This window comes from Thermobia domestica, chromosome 9 (assembly GCF_964235325.1).
Source record: "Thermobia domestica chromosome 9, izTheDome1.hap1.1, whole genome shotgun sequence".
NCBI lineage: Eukaryota > Metazoa > Arthropoda > Insecta > Zygentoma > Lepismatidae > Thermobia > Thermobia domestica.
Window position 1 is genome coordinate 100,339,989 of NC_137462.1, and position 21,855 is coordinate 100,361,843.

Below are 21,855 nucleotides of genomic sequence, written 5' to 3' on the forward strand. Positions count from 1 at the left end.
CGAGATCCGGATCTAGGTCCGGATCCGGCAAGATCCGGATCCGGATCTCACTGGATCCGGGATATCCGGATCCGAAAATTTTTGGCCATCCCTACTACATGTATGTGAGTGTAGGTCCTTGCAACTACTGGCTATCGTACAAGATATAAAGAGGATTATAGAATAGATTACAAACCATAGGAATTACATATCAATTACATGAATTAAACGTAGGCCTACACATTTATGTCCTACGTATCAATAAAAGAAATATCACAAAACAAGGAAGTGCTCCCTCGTGCCTATTACGCCTAGATCCGATTTCAATTTCCAGCAAGAACTCACATGGTTGAATGTTCATGTTAATCTGTAGGTTCACGTCTCATATGGCCTCGCTGATGACAGGGACCCTAAAATCTAATCCAGCTAACGAATCAAGTATAAAACAGAAGGGAAAGTATGTCTGTATAAGATATATAGAATGAATCACTTTTGTATCTAAGTAAATGATGGGAGGAAGCATCATTCATCGTTATTTTCATCTTAACAAAGCTTAACATACAAGGAGGAATAAAGTTGTTTTCTTATCTGTCGCTCGTCGGCGTGATAATAGATAAGACTTAGTTTTCCAAATCATACAAGAAAGAACTCTGCAATTTCGCTATACATAATACAGCAATTCATATCAGGAGGGAAATAAGATTTACTGATTTTAAAAAAAAATTTTTTTACATTCCTAAAATTTCTGCTCGCTTAATTTTGCGAACAGCTTTAATGTTTCTGAGATTTAATGAAGCACGGACAAGTGAATCAATTCGTACAGATCCATAGATAAGATGAATTTTCGTAAGAGTTTTGAGAAGAATTTCTGTTGCTGGTTTGTTGAAGCTTTGCGTTCCTTTCCAGAACGGAGGCTATATGAGACAGGAACTACAGTTTACGATGGAATCCAATCCATGATAATACGTTCAAATTTTCTGTGCTCTCCCATCGGGAATTGAACCCGGGACCACGTAAACCAAACGCGCATGCACTAGCCACCAGACCAGTGGCAAAAGTGGAAGAATTCTTGTAAAGAGGTTCTAATGATGAAGTAATAGAGAGTTAATCACTTTAGAAACTTACAATACATTAATCATTTCACTGGAAACTGCAGTGGTCACACATTCATTCTTTACGAAAAGGGAAGCTAGACAACATTTTTCACCTGTTCCTACAATTAAGACTTAATAAAAGAAACCGAATGGAGGCTGAACCTCACTATGACTTTTTTTTTTTTGTGCTTGAAGCAACATTAGATCCAATAATCGAAAAAAAAAATGAAAGAGAAATACAAGCATTAGTAGGTGTACACTTGAGGTGAGGTAATTTTGAGTTTAGAGATTCTTTCAGCAGCGATGCTATATGAGACGTGGACCTACAACTTAACGTGAAATCCGAACCATATAAGCTCCCACCGGGAATAGAACCCGGGTGTTTCACACCAAAGATGCATACGCTAACCGCTTAACCACGAAGGAGCTCTAGGTATACACTTGATTTAATGCCAATGACGATGAAGAGTAGGATCAACACACTGTTGGGGGCAAGGAAAAATTATTATTATTATTATTATTATTATTATTATTATTATTATTATTAATAATAATAATAATAATAATAATAATAATAATAATAATAATTGAATAGATGAATGATTTATAGAAAATAGGGATGCGAACGAGACAAGATTTGTGACTGTCTCGTCTCGAAAATGTGCTGTAAAAGTGATGTCTCGACTCGAAAAATGTATATTTTTCTATTGGAAGAGCCGTGTCTCGTCTCGAATTTTGTCAGAAAAATCCTGTCTCGACTCATTTCGTGCGCATCCCTATTAGAAAAACTCTCAAATATAGCTTTGTCTCCATTTCAGGTCTAGAAAATAATCTTGCATTTTAACCATTCTTGAATATGAAAAAGATTTTAAGACGCTATTATATTAGCTTAAAAACAAAGAGGAGAGTAGGAAAGGTGTAATTTTTGCTTATGGATTGGAATATATAGAAAGGCAAAAATTTGGGCGGCAACCTGTTTCTTCTCGTGTGTTTTAAATAGGCCGTCGTCACTTTTCGCGATGCCAAGGTTACCGTGCGGCAGGAATAAAGAAGTGCCGACAGCTTCGCGTGCCGATCGTCAGTTATCATCAATGCTACAAGCAATGTTGCCAGCATGATCTCTCCTTGCTACAAATTTGCCCTAAAGGAAGCTTTCAAAAATGAATCACGTCTTTTTCATACTTTCCTTTTACAAGTAAATTTATGAATTACAATATCAAACGACGATAAATGTCATTGATTGTGAAGTGAATAAACAAAACCATAATTATGAATAGTCTATTATACAGTATAGCATATAATGTTATTACCTTACACACTGGAACAGAGGGTTTTGTATTATACAGTATTACTCTTGTCACATAGGAAAATGAAATATTGTTACTGTCCATTCTAAATTTCAAATGTCCGTAAAACAAAGTAAGTTCTAATACTGGTGGGGTAAATCACGTAAATTTAACACAGGTACTCAATTCATCACAAACTGAATTTCAATTATTATTTCTATGATGACATTTTAGGATGTTATAGGGTGATGATTTTTTAAGTTTGCTAAGCCTTCAAAACTCAGGGATCTTTTGTGAACAAAAGTTGTTCATATGTATGTTGGCCCCAAATATGAATTGAAAGTACAACTTCAATTTACTTATTAACGTAGTACTTTTGACTATGAAACAAAGTAGTGTGTGGAAAGTCTATTATAAAGCAAATATTGCCACTTCTCCACTGATTAATTAACTCACCCGTGATTGGCATTGATCATCTTACTCCAGTTGAGCTAATTCCTAAATTCATAGTCTACTTTCATACTTTGTTTTTAACTCCCACAAATATATACAGGAGGAGGGTCCAGGCACGAAGTCAGAATTTTCTCTTGAGAAGGTTTCAAAATTTGGAGAGTTCATTGATACAAGACATTATATCTATGTACTATCCTACACCCGAAAAGGGCGAAGTAATTGTTACATACTGCCACTTTATTCTCCTAAAAACTGATAGAACCAGATTGTTTTTATACGAAATGAAGGAGCGCAGATGAAGTGTAAGATCAAATCTTCATGCTACATCAATTATTTCTCTGCTATGTCGAATTACAAAGTTTTTTGGGGGGAGCGGCCCGCACACAGTGAACCCCTTGCGTGGGTGCGCCTCTCTATTGCTCAATTGGTTATGTCAAAATTCGAAAAACCTAATAGTAGTTATTCAAATACTCCAAAAATATAGTTTCTTGAATATTCTTTATCCACCGTATTTGAATAAATGTTCTTTGAATATACTCTTAGAACGTTTGAATAATACTGTACATTATCCCAGTATTCATTATTAGAAAGTACAAACAAAACAAAAAGTAAGCTAAGTAAATCATCATTTGAATAATTATGATATTAAAAGTGCCAATCTACACTGCTGAATAAATGATAGATATTCAATTAATGGCCCATTTCTACTACCGTGCCCCTTAATATAAATTCTTGCTTTTTACAATAAATGTCTAAATATGTATGTAAATCCTGTTACTTTACTTGATGAAGATTGCCAACATAGCATTTATAATATATAATCGCAACAACAAGATCACAGTACCGAAGGTTTAAAACAAAACAAATTTAATTACATGTGTTCAGTGGCGGATGTAGATGGTAAAAAGTAAGGGGGCACCTGGACCCAGACTATGATAGGTATATAATGATTTTACTATAAACTTTTAAAAACATATAAATAATAGCTAAAATTACTTGTGTCACTCAAAAGCTGGGAGGCCTAGAACCCCCGGCCCAGGGCTAGAACCGCCTCTGGATGTATTCAGACTACGTTCCCCATTATCACTTCTTGATGTTACCATTTAAACAAGATTATCACTTGAAGGGAGTTGAAAGTAAGTATTTTCTAGATATATTGAATAATAGGTTAAGAAATCTAAATATCCCACTCGTAGCAGTAGGTTATCATACCTTATATGCACCCACATACAAAAGTCATCATATATTAGGAGTTTCCAGTCGCAGACTTAGTAATGCTTACCTGTAAAGAAGAGAAAATATTAATAGTAAGGACACAAAATGCATTTAAAAAAAGAAAATGGAAAACACGAATATTACACATTGAAAACAAAGGATTATTACATTTTTGTATTGAGAATATTTTTAAAATTTGGTTTGCTAGAGAGGGGAGGGACAAAATAACTGTTAGAAACATTACAATGGTCTAATTCGCTCTAAAATGACTGGGTTAGAATATCAGTCGCTAATTGAGATCATGGGGATATTGTCAACACTCTATGGATTTTCTTACTCCATAACCTGAAAATTCTACCCCAGCCTCTTGTATAATCTTTTGTAATTCCTATTGTAATTTGTCGCTATGTTACCGTTTTTCTTCTATTGCGAACAACGTTGAAACCGAAACATTGTTAATTGTAACCACTTCCGCTTTGAAAAAAAGAGTTAACGGATGAGATGGAACCGATATCGGAAGTTTATAGAACTTTTATTAACAGATATCAGATTTCCGATACTTATGCATATAAACATACTTGTTAGACTTCCAAATTATGCATCTCTTTCTCTATCTGTGAGATAAAATTCGAGGGCAGAAAGTGATAAACGGAAAAAATGAAATGAAATCTTTTGAGTTTTACGTCCCACGGTTATGCCGGTTAGCCTAAAGGAGACGGTGATGATAAATAATGAACATTACAATGGTCTAATTCGCTCTAAAATGACTGGGTTAGAATATCAGTCGCTAATTGAGATCATGGGGATATTGTCAACACTCTATGGATTTTCTTACTCCATAACCTGAAAATTCTACCCCAGCCTCTTGTATAATCTTTTGTAATTCCTATTGTAATTTGTCGCTATTTGTCGCTAAGGAAGAAAGTGGGAGGAAACTGGAGAACCCCGAGAAAACCCACACATACGGTGTTTGTCCACCACAAAGTTCATTTGGCGGGGGCTGGGATCGAACCCGGGACTCCACGCACCAGAGTTGAACGCTCTACCACTGAGCCACCGCGGCCCCAAGTGATAAACGGAAAATAAATATGTTAGGATTACATTAAAACATTAAAAACCACTAAAACAACAAATTATAACATAAACAAAGTAGCCATTATTCTGAAACGAAGACGAAACAAAAAGGATGAGCTTTTTGGGTGGAGTTTCGTAGCGAACAGTGGTAGTAAACAGAAAGAGTTGGGAAGCATGCTCACTTTCAACCTTAATTCTGAATGATCACAGGATTGACGTCATAATGCCATATAAGGTAAGTTTAAACAAGCGAGGGAGCAAGCCAGGTTGTGTCATTGTGGTAAAAAGGGAACCACTGTGCAAGGAACCACTTCGTCTTTATCCTCAGAGTATAGATTTCTTTCGGAACAGAACCGAGGAAAGAGGACGATTTAATATACTTAGGCGTTTCCAAAAGAAGATGAGGCTAAATAAATACAGTTTTTATGGACAAAATGACATGTGAGGAGCTTTACACACTAAATATAAGCAACACTTTCTCACACCATTAAAAATATTACACTACAAGATACTACAATATAATCGTACAACATGACGCTAAATACACAGCCATTAAAAAAAAATAACTAGTAAAAACGCACAATAGTTTCAGAATTTAAAAACAAAATTTAAAATTTTCAACAATTTTGATAACTTGGAACGGCTATGCGGGTTCATTTCATTGTTTTCAAAATTTTACAACACGATATTATTAGCATTTAATATAGGAAAATTGTTCAAAGATGGGTCATATACTAATTGACAGACCTCACTGACATGTGAGTAGAACGAAATGTTGGGTATTCTGTAAAATGTATAACCCAATTGAAGCTCTTCATGCTGACACTAGCAAGACAATAATGTATAATATGGTTAACGAGAAATAGCCCTAAATTATGATTAACTCTTAAAATTCATTTCTCGTAAAATATTGTCCAAAGATAGGACATACATATATGACTCGAGGGATCAACCAACTTTAGCAAAATGACAAGCTTAGAAGTAAATTCTGACGCACAGTTTCCTAGAAAATAGACAAAAAGAATTTTTATGGCGCTAAAAAGTAAGAGTTGATTCATTCTCAATACTGATAATTCTGCTCGAAGACACTGTTTATATATTTGTGCACTGTATGTGTGTTTTAAAAAATGCACTGTTTACTATCAAATCATCTTTCCCTATCAGTGCTCCTACTATTGACATACATACTCCTAACAGTTACATACTATCAGTGACGACGCCAGCTTTAATTTTTTGGGGCGGGCAGACGCAAGGGTAGAGACTTTTTTTTTTTTTTTTTTTTTTTGTATACCGAAAGTTTTATATTACTTGTTCTACATTACAACATGTTAAGAAGGGTCAGAGTTAGTCACGGGGGTCGCCTGTTTGCCTCCCCTAGCGTCACCACTACATATTATTTTTACCTATTGGGTGCAGCAACGTAATTTCAACTCTTCATATCCAAATCTGCACCTGGAAGAATTTGTTATCAATACCAGTAACAAAGGCGTATATTCTTGAATGAAAATGTAAACCAGAAACATACTAAACCAAAAATCCTCTAGCGTTAGCTTGTTGGCGATTTAGGTGAACAGTAGTTATGAACCACTGAATCGGTAGAAACAATGAATATCAGCATTTGGCACCGACTTCACTATTACCTTCAACAAGAACCATATCGATATCTCGATAGTGATCGATAGGTACACGTCGTGGGTCGAAATTTACAAATGGCACTCCCATACTTTGTTTTCGATAATTTGGCATTCTACCGCACCATACATCCCTCTTAGGCGTAATTCGGGATGCTGGAAATTCTTAAAGTTCGCGATGTTCTGCCTACTCAGTTTCCCAGTGGCTGTTAGTGAGAAGAATACTTGCGTTAAAATTCAAACTGTTCACTGTACTTTAACACTACTTAAAATATATATATATATATATATATATATATATATATATATATATATATATATATATATATACAAAGAAGGGAACTAACTGTTCACGCTGCAATATTAAATATGTATAAATCAAGTAAAAATTGATTTCTTGTTGGACTGCTCGAAAGAAGAAATCAGCTACTTTGAGAATAGCAGACTTAGTTCGGAGCAGGCATAGATCGAACAGATTACTTCTGCCATCTGTTGCCGTTAAGAGAAATTACGTTCCTTCAAGCAAATTGGCAGGAGCTCCCTACTTGGAAATAATTTGTCATTTGATTATGTATAACAAAACAATACTTCTTGTTGATGTCTGATTATTTCTGTTTTTGGGGGGAGAAGGGGACTTAGAAAGCGAACGTTACGTAGGATATTTTAATACGGTAACTTATCCCATGTCCAAAAGATACTAGCTATTTTGTAATATGATAATTTTTATGTAAAAATTGATGTAAGTTCGTGGATGAATTTCGGTACCTTTTCACGTCCAAGTTTACAAGGACACCAGCTCATAGTGCATAGTGTGTGAGGCAGGGCGGTAGTCAGCCCAAAAATTTAGGGGGGCCGGTAGAAGTTAGGAGGGAACCGATCCAACCATATTATAGTTCATTTGTAAGCCTACCGTGAAAAAATTAGCGGCGGCAGTAAAAATTTAGAGGGAAGCCGGCCCCTTAGACCCCCTTGGATACGGGCCTGGTGTGAAGTTAGTATAACTAGTACATAATTGAAGCTAACACGAACATTCTCTGAGTATGCAATGAAATTTAAAATAAGGTAAGTATCAAATAATCTCTTCGATATTTGCGATCTAGCTGATATAGTTTGACTGTGGTAAAGTGATGTCATTATTATATTACTGGAGATATTTACACGTAAATTACAAGTTTAGTAGTATAAACTAGAGGAACAAATGGTAATTCATAGGTAAATAATATTCAGTGATTCGTACACATGAAGAACACAGGAACTTAAAAAAAAAAAAAAAAAAAAAAAAAAAAACTGGAAAACTTATTTCTTTATGAAAGAATTCGTGTACTTCTGGCTCTTCTTTTCTGGGCGCATCCCGCGGTATTCAGTTTCGAAAAGATAAAATTCAGGGGCACACCAGTAATAATTGCTCAAAAATTACAACATATAAAATCGTTAGCAGACATTAAGAAAGAAATACGTATTTATAATAATGATGAGGTGGCTCTCATATTTTTAAAATACATGGAAATGTTATATCTTCAATATAACCGAAAAACAATTCGTTTTATAACTAGAAAATCCACTGACGCATTATTTTGCTTCTTGTCTGGATCGTGGGCACAGTGGATCCGTGGCAGAGCGCTTACCTCTCTTGCGTGGAGTCCCTGGTTCGCTGCCCGGCCAATGGTACACATCATTTTGTCCGTGAGTTTTCTCGGGGTACTCCCGTTTCCTCCAACTTTCTCATTCCATCTATTCTTTCATCATCATTCACTTGTCTTAATCATAGACTCCCTTACCCTAACGGGCATGGGACGTTAAACTGAAAGATTTCATTTTTTCTTGTTTGGATCAGCACGTGGAATTCTTCGTTCTTTTGTTATACACGCTTCATATTCCACTACGGTAAGGTACTACCAGAAAGTAAATTTGACAGCATTCATCATGGATGGGTGCTATCAGTGTAGTGTAAATCCAACTGCATAGTTTGTGCTTGCGTATTCGAAATGTACACTTCGCATTATTTGGATACTCGAAATGTACTATTCACAAAAAGGTCGATCACAAAAAGGTCACAAGAATAACACATATATAAATATTGTCAGTGGCGTATTTAGGGGGGGGGGGTTCCGGGCTTAAGCCCGCCCGAAATCTTACTTACTATAGTAAAGTATATGAAATATCTTGCAGAATTTTCGCATTTTCAGGCAAAGCCCCCCCCCCCCGAAAGTTAGCAAAGCCCTCTCCGAAACAAAATCGTAAATACGCCACTGCATATTGTAATTAAATTATGGCTAAACCTTTGCACTTGTTCGGTAGTAACTGACGCGCGGGCCGCCCATGACAACGATAATTGGCGGATAAGGGACCGTCTCGTCTAAGATGCCCTTGGTATTTACATCTATATTTGATATAAATCTATGAGTCAGTTTTTTGTGTGAATATGGTAACCGAGATTTATCCGTCATCTTTCATTATCATTTTCACCAAGAGTCTGGTTTACCAGAAAACTATATTATATTATATTATATTTGATATATATATATATATATATATATATATATATATATATATATATATATATATATATATATATATATATATATATATATATATTCATTCCTGTTCGTCCGGGAGACGGAAAATCTGAAGAAGAATATTTGATGGATCAGTATCAAGTTTGGCTAGGATGTAGAGGGTTAGAAGTTACTAATCGAATTTGCTGATGGACATTATCTCAAACCAGAAGGAGTTAAGTGTCCCGCAGGAAGATCAGGGTCCAACCAACGCGATCACCTGTAATATATGGTAGTGAAAAGGTACACGGATTTTTATCCCTAACTTTTTTTAAAGTCTTTATACAATTCATACACTGAATTACAAATGTCCTTAATAATCCTTTCTCTATAAATTGGACCTCCTGTCCAGTGCAGCGGTGAGATTGGTAAGGAACAACTTGCCAGTAGCAGCGCAGAGGTAAGATCAGGGAGTCTCGCCCAGAGCAGCTTGGAAGGTAGGAATTGATCAGTTGGAGACTGATCTTTTGTCCCTGTGTGTCCTCCTCTATAGCCAGATTTGGAGGCAGATCGTATGGAGGGCTTGAAGGAGTCATCTTCGTGATTCTTCGTGTCTGTCTTGTATTTCTCCTTGACCTCCTCGCATTTAATCGGCGACGGCATCCATTAGCTGCTTGTTAGTCCTTGAGCTGAAGCACGTCGTGTCGTTTGTAAATATGATGGGATATTATAAAGACGAAAGTTCTGTCGGTTTTTGTGGAGGTCTGTGTTCCATTGTCCCTCACACCGTGAGTTGAATGCGAATGGAGATAAGACGAAGGTCAGTTATTGATATGGGTATATCCAACATACTGTCTGGTTGTGGCAGTTCAGTTACACCGTGAACTTGCGTAAGGATAGAGTCAACATGGGACATCCACAGAGCGTCATATGGGCGTGTATGCAGTACGAGTTCAAACTGGGGTCAAACGCCACTACAAATATGACAGGCCGTTGGTGAGGGTGTCTTCGTGGACAGTGCAGCAGTGGTTTACCAAATTTAAGGACGGTGACGAAAGACTCAAAGACGTACCATATGGTGGAAGACCAACGCATGTACATAATCAGGCAGTAATTGAGGCGAACAGTGGCCAGACATGTGAGGAACTGGGACTTTCAGTGTGAGTGGATAAACCATTCGGCAGCACCTCCATCAACTTGGGAAGCACTACACCTTGGGTCGATGGGCCTCACATGATTTGGCTCCAGGCCAGAAAGCAACGCGAGCAGACACGTGTTTCTTTGCTGTCTCGTCTAAGAAGGGAGCTATTTCTGGACATGGTGTCGACATGTGATGAGAAGTTAGTCCTGTACGAAGCTCCACGGTGCCGTCATCATTGGTTAGCATCCCATGAACCGGTTCCGAAATAGCCGAAGTCAGCACTGCACCAGAAGAAGGTATTCCTGTGTGTTTGGTGGACTGCTCGCAGCATCGTGAACTGCTACCAGCTGGTCAGAGCATCAATGCAACTGTGTACTGTCAGAAGCTGGGCCATGCTCGAGAAAGACACAAAACTCTGAAGCCAGCACTTCTGAATCGCAAAGGGGTTCTCCTGTTACAGGACAACGCTAAGCCCCACGTGGCTAGGATGAGTCAGGACTAGGGATGGCCACAAAGTTCCGGTTCCGGCGGAACCGGTTCTCGGAGATGCGGTGTTTAGAACCGGTTTCGGACCTGGATCCGAAAACCCGGTTCCAGAACCGGATCTTAGGAACCGGTTCCAGACCTGAATACGAAAACCCGGTTCCAGAACCGGATCTTAAGAACCGGTTCCAGACCTGGATACGAAAACCCGGTTCCAGAACCGAATCTTAAGAACCAGTTCCAGATCTAGATCTGAAAACCCGGTTCCAGAACCGGATCTTAGGAACCGGTTCCAGATCTGGATCTTAGGAACCGGTTCCAGATCTGGATCTTAGGAACCGGTTCCAGATCTGGATCTGAAAATCCGGTTCCAGAACCGGATCTTAGGAACCGGTTCTAGACCTGGATCCGAAAGCCCCCAAAGACCCGTAAAGGAGGCGTAAAGTTCACCTTCAAAAATAATGCAAAGAGGACCATGGGCTTGTGCCTTCCCCGCCCAGACCCGCTTGTGCCCCCAGAAAAAAAATGGTCCACCAGTGGGTGTTTACCCAAATGATCTGGGCAGTTTGCCTGTTTAGCCAATGAGTTTGCTAGTTACCCAGTTTATTTAGCCAAATGAGACAAGCTGCCGCCGCCTGGGCGCCTGTCTGTCGCTTCCACCATTTCATCTAGCATACTGTTCACAGCTTGCCAGCAGCTCGCGTTTAGCGTAGGGATGGACACAAAGTTTCGGTTCCAGACCTGGATTCGAAAAACCGGTTCCAGACCTGGATCCGAAAAACCGGTTCCGGAACCGGATCTTCTAGAACCGGATCCGTTCAGACCCGAAAACCGGTTCCACCAGGAACCGGTTCTGGCCATCCCTAGTCAGGACACCATTCTACGCCTTTCATGGGAAACACTATTGCATCTGTCATACTCCCCGGACACTGCACCGTCCGATTATCACCTGTTCTATTCCTTGGACAATCACTTTAGAGGACGACAGTTCAAATCCCTAGTAGAGGTGTAAAATGCACTTGAAACCTTCTTCGCTTCACGGCCCACCAAGTTCTACCGCGATGGAATGCATAGTCTTCCAGAACGTTGGGAGAAGGTCGTTAATGCTGTTGGGGACTATTTTTGATCTTCCAGGTACGTCTTCGGTGACATATAGATGTACGGAGGTGGTGGGTGAAAAAGCGACGGAACTCTCTTGGTTACCTTTCTATAATACTCAATGGGTGACTGGGGTTTAAGGCTGCACCTAAAGACGTAACTCCAATTGAGGTTAAGAAAGGAAAATAAAAAGGTCAAAGTTTTCTGTCGATATACGTATATACGAATTATATAGTTGAGTTTTCGGAAAGGTCTTTGTAAGTAAGAATAGAGAAAAATAAAATCACTGAACTTACGCAGAACCTCGTACGTTTTAATACAAACTAAATGTATAAGCTTTTTTAAAAAATAAATAAATAAAAGTAAACCATAGCCTGTAAATTTACTGGATGTAGTTAAATTTACATCGAAGTTGCACCACCCGGTCTGACGTAATGTCACATGGTAATTAGTCCACTTTTCACACACAACTTTATTGATAAAATAAAGAAAGTGATTCACGCACATCACCAAACATAGCTGAGCGAGCGTTACCGAGCGAAAGGGTTAGAAGCCCCGCAGGACTCGTTTTGTTCCACCTTTGCCCCATGATAGTACCATGTGACATTACGTCACGCTCGGGTGGTGTAACTTCGGTGTAAATTAACCCTACCCATTGTTTTTTGAAAAAGTTTTAAATTCCTTCAGGTATTCAAGCGCGTAAAGCAGAGAGTTTAGTAGTGAAATTTTATCATTCAATTCACAGCGAAAATGTTATACATTTAATGGCCTATGTTTAACAGAAGGCGTCCAGCTCTTTTCTCTAGAAAATGTTACAATGTTGGTAATTTCTGTTCACATTCGGTTAGTTTAGGGTAGGGTTGGTTAGTTTAAGATAGGTTAGGCTAGTTTAGGTTACGTTAGTTTACTTTGGTTTATATTATATTAATGTAGGAGTCCCGCATAATTTTCCAAAAAATGATAGAATTTCGCTTACGTTAGTTTAGGTTAGTTCAGGTTAGCTTATGTTAATTTATATTAGGTTAGGTTAGATTTGGTTACGTTATGTCGAAGTACTTGCATCACTCATTTCTCCTGTAAATTTTGTGTTTTTTACGTGCTTCTGGACTCCTTGTACTAAACATACCCCCATTTAATGAAACATAGTGTAAGAAATAGGTGAAATGCACGGCAATGTTTTCAAACAACACTTTCAAATATTAATATGTTATTTCAAGGTATGAACAAATGCGTGTGCAAATATATAAAGAAAAACAAACAAGTTTTGGCAGTGGTGCCCCCCCTTATGTCCATGACGCACCCCCCCTCCCTCCTCAATTGTCTATCCGTAGGTGTTCTTCCATGAAAAAAAAATCTTTTCGGTTAATTTTTACACCCCCTCAAACATATTTATATAGATTTTTAAACCCCCCAAATATTTCAATGACGCAGTTTGCGTCATAGCCCCTCCTTGTGGGCACCCCTGAGTTTTGGAATAGTTATTTAAAAAAGAAGATTACTAATATATCGACTAGAAACATCTGTGCCCTGTCTGTGCAAAACTATGACACTGTCAATATACAATTACAGTGGCAAAATTCAATTACAACACATATCACTCATCACTCAGCCTTTCCTAGTCCTGGATTTTTTTTTTTTTTTTTTTTTTGTTACAGACCTATTACGACAGCTTTATTTCTTTCCTGGACCCTCTTCCTAAACACTGATGGATACCACTTTAAAAAATACAAATTACGAAAAAAAATAATTGTTTTACATTAATTCGGATTAGTGATTTGTGGAGTATCGTATTTTACGGACTATAAAACGCACCTTAATTTTTAAGCCTTTTTTTAAAAAAAAAAAGTAACAGTTTTACCATTTTTATTATTAGATTGCAAAGAAATACTTTAAAAAATCTTAGTTTATAAAACCGAACTGACCTTAAAAATCCCTGAAAATAGTCATATGAACTTTCTTCTTCTGATGTTGCCAGATAGATATAGGTTTCCCACGGCATCGAATATATGCCCATTTTTAAGACTGGTGGGGATTTTAAATCAAACACTGGACATTTTTATATTAATTTCGAGTATAGTATAAGATGGACCTGAATTTTGGAGGCAATTTTTCGAAAAAAAAAAGTGCGTCTTATAGTCCGTAAAATACGGTACCTTATCACAATTTAAAGTTCCATAATATTTGTATTAATTTTTTGTCATCTAAATACTGCAACAAAGCGACACTACTCATAGGCTATATCACCTAAAAAGTACGTTGGGTGGCCTGTAAACACACTAAAAACATGCACGTGTTCCCCGCTTCAGACAATCCAATCACATGAAATACGAGACTGTCAATTTTCAAATCATGAAATATGTTATCCTTCTTGATAACATTAAGATTCGAATAAATCTTATTTGTACGAGGCAATGCTGAAAAGTAATTTCTAGTTAAATTTAGATATATTCGGGTGTTCTAAAAATTGTATCCACGGACAACTGAGTGGTATTCTACAGGTCAAAATAAAGCGCAAATAGTATATAATGGTACACTCTCCGGGGCCTCCTTCAGCCACTATGGGGAATCAGAAATTTCAGTATGTCAACGTCGTAGGCCTAGATTAACTTGGAACCATTAGCACTACTCTACGAATTCATCAGTTACATCGATTCTGATAAGTGGTGTAATGTCAACCCGTCTATCGACTAACTGCCATGGCCATCTGGAAAGAATTGATGTAACTATATGATGGATTTGTAGATCTACTCAACTTTATGTGGAACGTTGCTACATAATGCAATGCTTGTCTCCGGACGAAGGCCCGAAAGGTATACAATTATATATTTTTCACTTTATTTTTAGAATAGCATATTATATATATATATATATATATATATATATATATATATATATATATATATATATATATATATATATATATATATATATATATATATATATATATATAGATAGATAGATAGATAGATAGATAGATAGATAGATAGATTTTGAGTACCACTGCTTGTGTTAATGATATTTTTCTCTTGATATGTTGGAGGTTCTAAATTGATTACCACCAGGGTCAAAGTGCTAGATCAAGAAACATGGCGGCATGTAACAACACTATGTCGATGCCGTTGAACCAGCGTGCGGTGATCGAATTTCTCACAGAAGTTCTGTCTCGCATTCGACGCATTGGCATGCATCGGAAAATGAGCTATTCACTGGTAGACGAGGAGACAGTACTCGTACAGAAAACATCACGAGAGCAATCATTGGGGTAAGCAACAAAGTGGAAAGCGACGCACTGCAACGAATGAACTTCAGAGCAATCATCTCGAACTAATTCGAATGGATTGGCGAATTACACAGGCAGAGATTGCTATAAAGTATGATGTGACGGGAATTAGCGAAAGCGATAATTTGAGATCTGGGACACCAGAAAGTTTGTGCACAATACCTGCAGGGAACGACTCCTGACATGGAACGGAACAGAATTTGCCTTTGTTGATCCTTGTAAAAAGTTGATTCAGCGCAATTAACATGGTGATAAGTTCTTGAAAAATATTGTCACAATTTTCTTCTTGCAAACAAGAGTACCTCTATGGAGTATCGTCACAAGTGACAATGGCAGGCAAAATCATGCTAGGAGTCTTCAGAGACGTTTATTTATTTATTTATTTATTTATTTATTTTAGTTTATTGTCCTACGATTATGCATCGAGGCTAAGGGAGATAGTGATGAAATGGCTCATAATGGTGGAATGAAAGAAGTGGGAGGAAACAAAATTCCGAGAAACCCTCCCTCGCACACGGTGTTTGTCCATCACAAAGTTCAAATCGCACGAGCTGAGATCGAACCACAAACCCCAGGCACCAGAAGTGAGTGCTCTACTACTGAGTCACCGCGGCCCCGCTGGGGTGTTCATGCCATAGTGTATATGGAATTCCTGTCTAAGGGTACTACCATCAATTCTGATCAGTATTATAAGACTCTCACAAACCTAAAGCAAGGATTCGACGAGTTCGTCCACAAATGGAGCATCTAATTCAGCACAATAATGCTCGCCCTTCCACTACTACAATGGCAACTGAAAAGGTTCAACGCCTTAGTTTCACTGTTTATATGCCATCGTGCATATAGTCCAGACCTTGCTCCATCAGGTTTTCATTTTCTGCAAAACTTAAGGAATGCCCGAGAGAACTTCAGTTTGATCCTGACGATGCAGTAAAGTAGAAAGTTAGAAAGCATGTGGTTCCGTCGTCAAGGTAAACAATTCTACAATGATGAGATTATGAAACCGGTCACATGCTGGAACAAGTGTTGATCACCAGAACGATTATGTGGAAAAATAATTATTGTACTCTCTGGATTCAAGTTCTATTAATAAACATGCGTTGGTTTGATGTTATTTTAACCATTTTCACATTTTAAAAAACAGAAGGCATTGCTTTTCAGCATGATCTTGTATTTTCATCAGACGATATTTTAAATATAGGTGTATTTTATATTTACTATACATTTAGGTCTACTTGTAAACTTTAATTAAAGTGAAATATATTTCAGGTTTATAGGCAAGGATGCATCTCGGTCACAGAAGGTTAATAAATATTACATTTCAATATGGTAGAGGTTTACAGAGATGTACATCACGATTTTACTCTGACACTTTTTACGGGAGTCTCATATCACATGCCAAATCAATTGAAAATGCATTGCCACTTTCATCGAGTCATAGAATTGCTAGTGCTGTCCCAGTTAGATTTGTAAAATTTACGGAAGAAATGTGTTATTTTGGAAACCTAATATAAAATACTTGAAATATAACGGGATCTTACTTCTCACATGTATAAGGTAGAAATATGAAATGTAAAATGTGCCCTTTGCCACGGCATAAGAGACTTAAAATGAAATGGTTTGCTATATGAAGGCAGTGTGGCGGCTTATGGCTTAGATAGCTCTGAGAGGCTTTGTTTTTATTGCATTTAGTTTTTATGGCACAACTCGCCACACTATTTGTACTGTACCTATAACGGGTAAGCCTTTCTAAAGTGAATCTGCACCAAATAATGCAAGTCCTGCCTTACGAAACACTGTAAGGCAGTAGCAGTAGAGATACCGATGAAAAAAGTAAATATATATATTATGATTCTAAGTATGAACACTTAAATTGGGACTGCATGAAATTGGATATAAAGGATACAAAATGCAGCAAACTTGAACGTAAATGCAGTATTAAATTTCAACATCTTTACCTCGTTTATTAGATAGAAAGAAGAAGAAAGGTGCTGAAATTTAATAAACATGCCTTAAGTTTCGTGTTTCAAGTCTATAAGCAGTTATCTTTGGAAATCATATCAAATGCTAATCAAAATATCAAGAGATCAAAATACGATGTGGTTTCCGAGAAAATATGTTTCAGGGGTATGTAGAATGTAAATTTAAAAAAAATACAAATTAAGAATAAGTTTTAGTAGTTGTAGCTTTATTCATTTGAAAATACTTCAAAATGTTGAAATCAAGTATTAAAATTGACCGTAGTCAAATGTTCATTATAATGGAGAACAATGTTTATTACGAAATACCACTAAACTTTCCTGTTACAGCATATAGCTAAGTGCACCTAAAACGTTGATTTAGATGTTTTCGATGACATAACTCAAATTTGGATAAAAATGTGCCGCAAGTATTGGAGAAATTTTCAAGTTGCAGTCTCACAATGCAAGAGTACATAATTTAAAAGTGTGGCAATCAAAAATGTCACAAGATGAACACTGGAGTGATGAAACAGGTGAAACGAATATGACAGTAAATGCTGAAATTATCTTTGAACTTCCTAATGTTAGGGTATTTTTTGTGTCTGTTGACGGAGAAGTCCGTACTCCATCTCAATCACAAGTTTTGCGTCTTGTACAGTGGCCGAGAGACATTAATGTAGCAGGGGAACAGGTTCGTGGGATTCTCCAAATAGGTTCCATTGTCTATCCTCTTGTACCTGGTCTGTCGCCAATTCTGCGAAGTCCTGATGGTTATTATATGATACGAAACTGGAAATCAGATGAAGAATCTTCTATTGGTTTACTCATACCAGAAGAGTTTGATGAAGAGTTTCATAATTCACTGAACCATGTTGTAGATGACGTTTTCGAACGTACAGACCTAGGATTCAAAAAATCTAAAACCAAAACTGAACTAGAACTACCGAACAACTCTTCGTATTATACGATTTCGGAAGAAAAGTCAAATACGAACATAACATCTGAGGCTACTGTGAGTGCAGAAAGTAGTGATGGAAATAATACAATTTCAACTGATCCTACAATACTTCATGTCAATACTGGTAATCAACCAGCTTCAAGTGCAGACCAGTTTTCTGATACACCATCGTCCAGCAGTATGGTTCGACGAGCCAGACTGCATATACAGAATAGTGCTCTAACTATATCCAAAAAATTAGTACAAGGCGCGTTAGAACTCAGTAAAATGATGTATCAAACAATGCCCAAAATGATCGATTATCTTGAACCTGTGACTAAAGGGACATCTGTTAGTCCCACATTGAAAGATAATATCCGTAGAGCTAGAGATCTTACCAAACAAGTGGTCGAAGTTCAGGATATGCTAATAAAAAAAGTTACCGAAGCAGTACTAGCTTTAGTGAGAGGTACAAAGAAACAAATTACAACTCGTGGCCAACAGTTGGTCGAGACACTTGACATAAGTTCAGAAGAAACGAAGACATTAGGGGATGCATGGGCAATGGTGGAAACAGGTATCGAGAGTGCTGGGCTACTGTTAGATGGATTGGCGAAAGGTGCTGATATTTTAGCGGAGGCATTGATAGATAACACAGTTATCGTTGTGGAACATGCACTAGGACATCAAGTTGCTGAAGTAACAGATGACGCTCTTCATGCGATGGACAATGTTATATCAGCAGGCATGGATGTAATACTGTTGAGAAAAGTTTCGAGATATCCGGCAGCAAAATTAATCACAAGAGCTCGAAAGGTAGTAGCTCAAAGCAGCAGTGACGAAGAACAGACTGACGAAGCTGACGAGTCGTCACATGAGTAAACAGGACAGTTTTGAAGTATCCGGCAACAACAACAAAAAATTATAAGAGTATGAAAAGTTACAAAGCAGTAGAAATAGTAAAGAAGCTTATGCGAATTATAGGTTTTCAATAAATAACGGACCAGTCTTTAGAATTTCGGAATTTGTATTTTTTTTTATTTATATAAAATATTATTTCTGAAAATTAAGTTAACGTAAATTATTTAAAACAAAAGTAAAGTGTTCAAATAGTATTATTCTATGGAAATATTAATAACATAGGTGCATGCGCACAGAGTTTAGGAAATTAATCACCACTATTTTTTTCCTTCTTGAATATTATTAATTAATGCAAAATATTTAATTTCTGTGAAAAATAAACTAGAATATACTAAATTAACTAAATCGACTTACTGTGCTTTTTTAAAAATCATTTATTATTACAGATGCGAATGCATTGAAGAGATACTGTAGATTAAGTGAATTAAGACTTACTAGCTATAGCAGCGGTGCCCACAAAGGGGGGCTATGACGCAAACTGCGTCATTGAAATATTTTTGGGGGAATAAAAATCTATATAAATATGTTTGACGGGATGTAAAATTAATCGAAAAGATTTTTTTCCATGGAAGAACACCTACGGATAGACAATTCGGGGGTGCGTCATGGACATACGGGGGGGGCACCACTGGCTATAGTAACTTGTAGTTCATTGTTAGACATGAAATGGAATATGTAGTTTCACGTCCAAGTTATGCCCTTTACGTTAAGGGAAATGAATAACTACTGAAATTGAATGATTATAAAATAAATTGTGGAATGAAAATGTGTGAGGAAGGAAACTCAGAGAAAACCGGCCCACCACAAATTCAGTTCCTGAGATCGAACCAGGGACCTCTTGTACCATTGTTAGTCATGTTTTGGTACATATTTAAAAATTTCTCCCAGATGAATTCCTTCAAAGCCAGTCAGAATTGCGAGTTTTTTTCCTTGTTCAGTATTTTGTGGAATGAAACATCAGCATTGCGCAACAAAACTAGCAAAACTTCTGCTGCAATAATGAAAATATTTTAATCTAACTGTAAGGTACCTCGCACCTACTCTCTGATTAATTTTGTTTTTTCACCAACTTTCTCGTACGTCATGTACGACTGTAGCACATCAGGAACATGATCGGTTGGGGCAGAGACATAACTGACAAGGAGAAAGCAGACTTGGTGAATGTACCTCGGTACCATCTTTCGCGATGTAGCAGTGCACATTTAAAGTTTTAACATTACAAACTGGGAGAGCACAATGGCCAAAAATACCTGAGAAAAAGCGTCTTCTTAAAGTTTCCAACTTGCCGTATATATGATACGACGCGCAAAGTCACCAAGTCAAGTGACAGTGTGGTAGAGTGAAGAGCGTCTACGGCTCATGTGCAAAGGATCCCGCGTTCGATTCCCACTCGGATTTTTTTTTTGCTTTAACCAAGAAAGTAACTACAAGTAAAATATTAATTCACCATATGTTTAGAATGCATAAAACAATAGAAATATTCAAATCAGTTGTAAAAACTTTCCATGTTAACTAGCAACAAAATGTAACCTATTCCGTAAATATATTGATATTACCACAGTCGTGTATAGTGACGCTTCGTGTCTATATCTGTGGACAGTGTGTGATTTACAAGGGATGAGGGGAAATCCCCTCTGGTAATACTGGATGTGTGCTATAACCAGGGCCGTCACTAAGACAACATTGGATGGGAAAGTATGACAGTTGTAGCCAGAGGCGTTATTTCCGACAACAATAGCATGAGAAAGTGTGACAGTTGTAGCCAGGGGCGCCGTTTATTGGAACTAGAGGGAGCAATTGCCTCCCCCGAAGAGTTTGAGGAATATATGTACTTGTCAATTGTCTACTAATATACTAGTAGAAAACCCGAGTCTTATGTCTGTGGTGCTCCTGCCCCCCCCCCCCCCACTCAAGCGAAGTCTGAAATGACGCCGCTGGTTATAGCATACATCCAGTATTACCAAAGGCGGTTTCCCTTCATTCCCTTGTAATTAATTCGCACACTGTCCGCAGGTATAGACACGAAGTGTCAAGAACATATTTTACACGACGACTGTGGTAACAATAATATGACTCTGATATTAATACATTTACAGAGTAGGTTACATTCTGTTGCTAGTTAACATGGAACATTGAAAGATTTTACAACTGGTTTGAACATTTCTATTGTTTTATGCATTATAAACATATGGTGAATTAATATTTTATTAGTTGTTACAAATGGCTACTTTATTGGTTAAAGCAAAAAACTGACCCGAGCGGAAATCGAACCCAGGACCCTTCGCACGTGAGCTGTAGATGCTCCTCACTCTGCGACATCATCACTTGGTAACTTTACGCGTCGTATAATGTATGCGGCGAGTCGGAAACTAAGATGTTTTTCTCCGCCATTTTTGGCTATTGCGCTCTCCCAGTTTGTATTATTAACACATTAAATGTGCAATACTACCTAGCGAAAGATGGTCCCGAAGTTCATTGACCAAACTCTGTTTTCCCCCTGTGAGACACAATCGGATTAAGCAAACTCAACAGAAAAGAACTAATTGAGTTGAAGAGTGAACACCTATCGTATTACAGATCAGCGAACGGCAAAAAATGTAAGTGGTGCTGGATTTCTTATTAACGAAAAACGGAACAGCAATGTGTTGGAAACAGATAGTACCTGTAGTCAAGTGCAAGGCTTGTTATCGAACTCTTCCTGGGATACAAAGTGGAAGAATTCTATGAAGACATTAGAGAAAATAATTATATAAAGATTATCATGGAAGACTCCAATGCCATAATAAATAAAAAGAGCCGAAAGAAAT

The 21,855-nt window shown here is 37.5% G+C and overlaps 1 protein-coding gene and 1 long non-coding RNA gene across 4 annotated transcripts in view; one reads left to right on the forward strand and one right to left on the reverse strand.

Moving 5' to 3' along the window:
• LOC145694886 (uncharacterized) overlaps nt 1–21,855 on the reverse strand; it is a 593,410-nt gene that overhangs the window by 272,436 nt on the left and 299,119 nt on the right. The window contains exon 3 of one of the 3 annotated variants that reach the window (XM_081771602.1): nt 3,910–4,094. The exons of the other annotated variants lie outside the window; for them this stretch is intronic. Coding sequence (XP_081627728.1) covers nt 4,059–4,094 — 36 coding nt within the window. The 3' untranslated portion in view covers nt 3,910–4,058. Of the gene's footprint in view, nt 1–3,909; nt 4,095–21,855 lie in introns of those variants that run through there. 3 annotated transcript variants of the gene reach the window in all.
• The window catches only part of LOC145694885 (uncharacterized), a 50,422-nt gene continuing 45,838 nt past the window's right edge, over nt 17,272–21,855 (forward strand). Inside the window, exon 1 of the long non-coding RNA XR_014133058.1 lies at nt 17,272–17,356. This is a non-coding gene — a long non-coding RNA (uncharacterized LOC145694885). The remainder of the gene's footprint in view (nt 17,357–21,855) is intronic.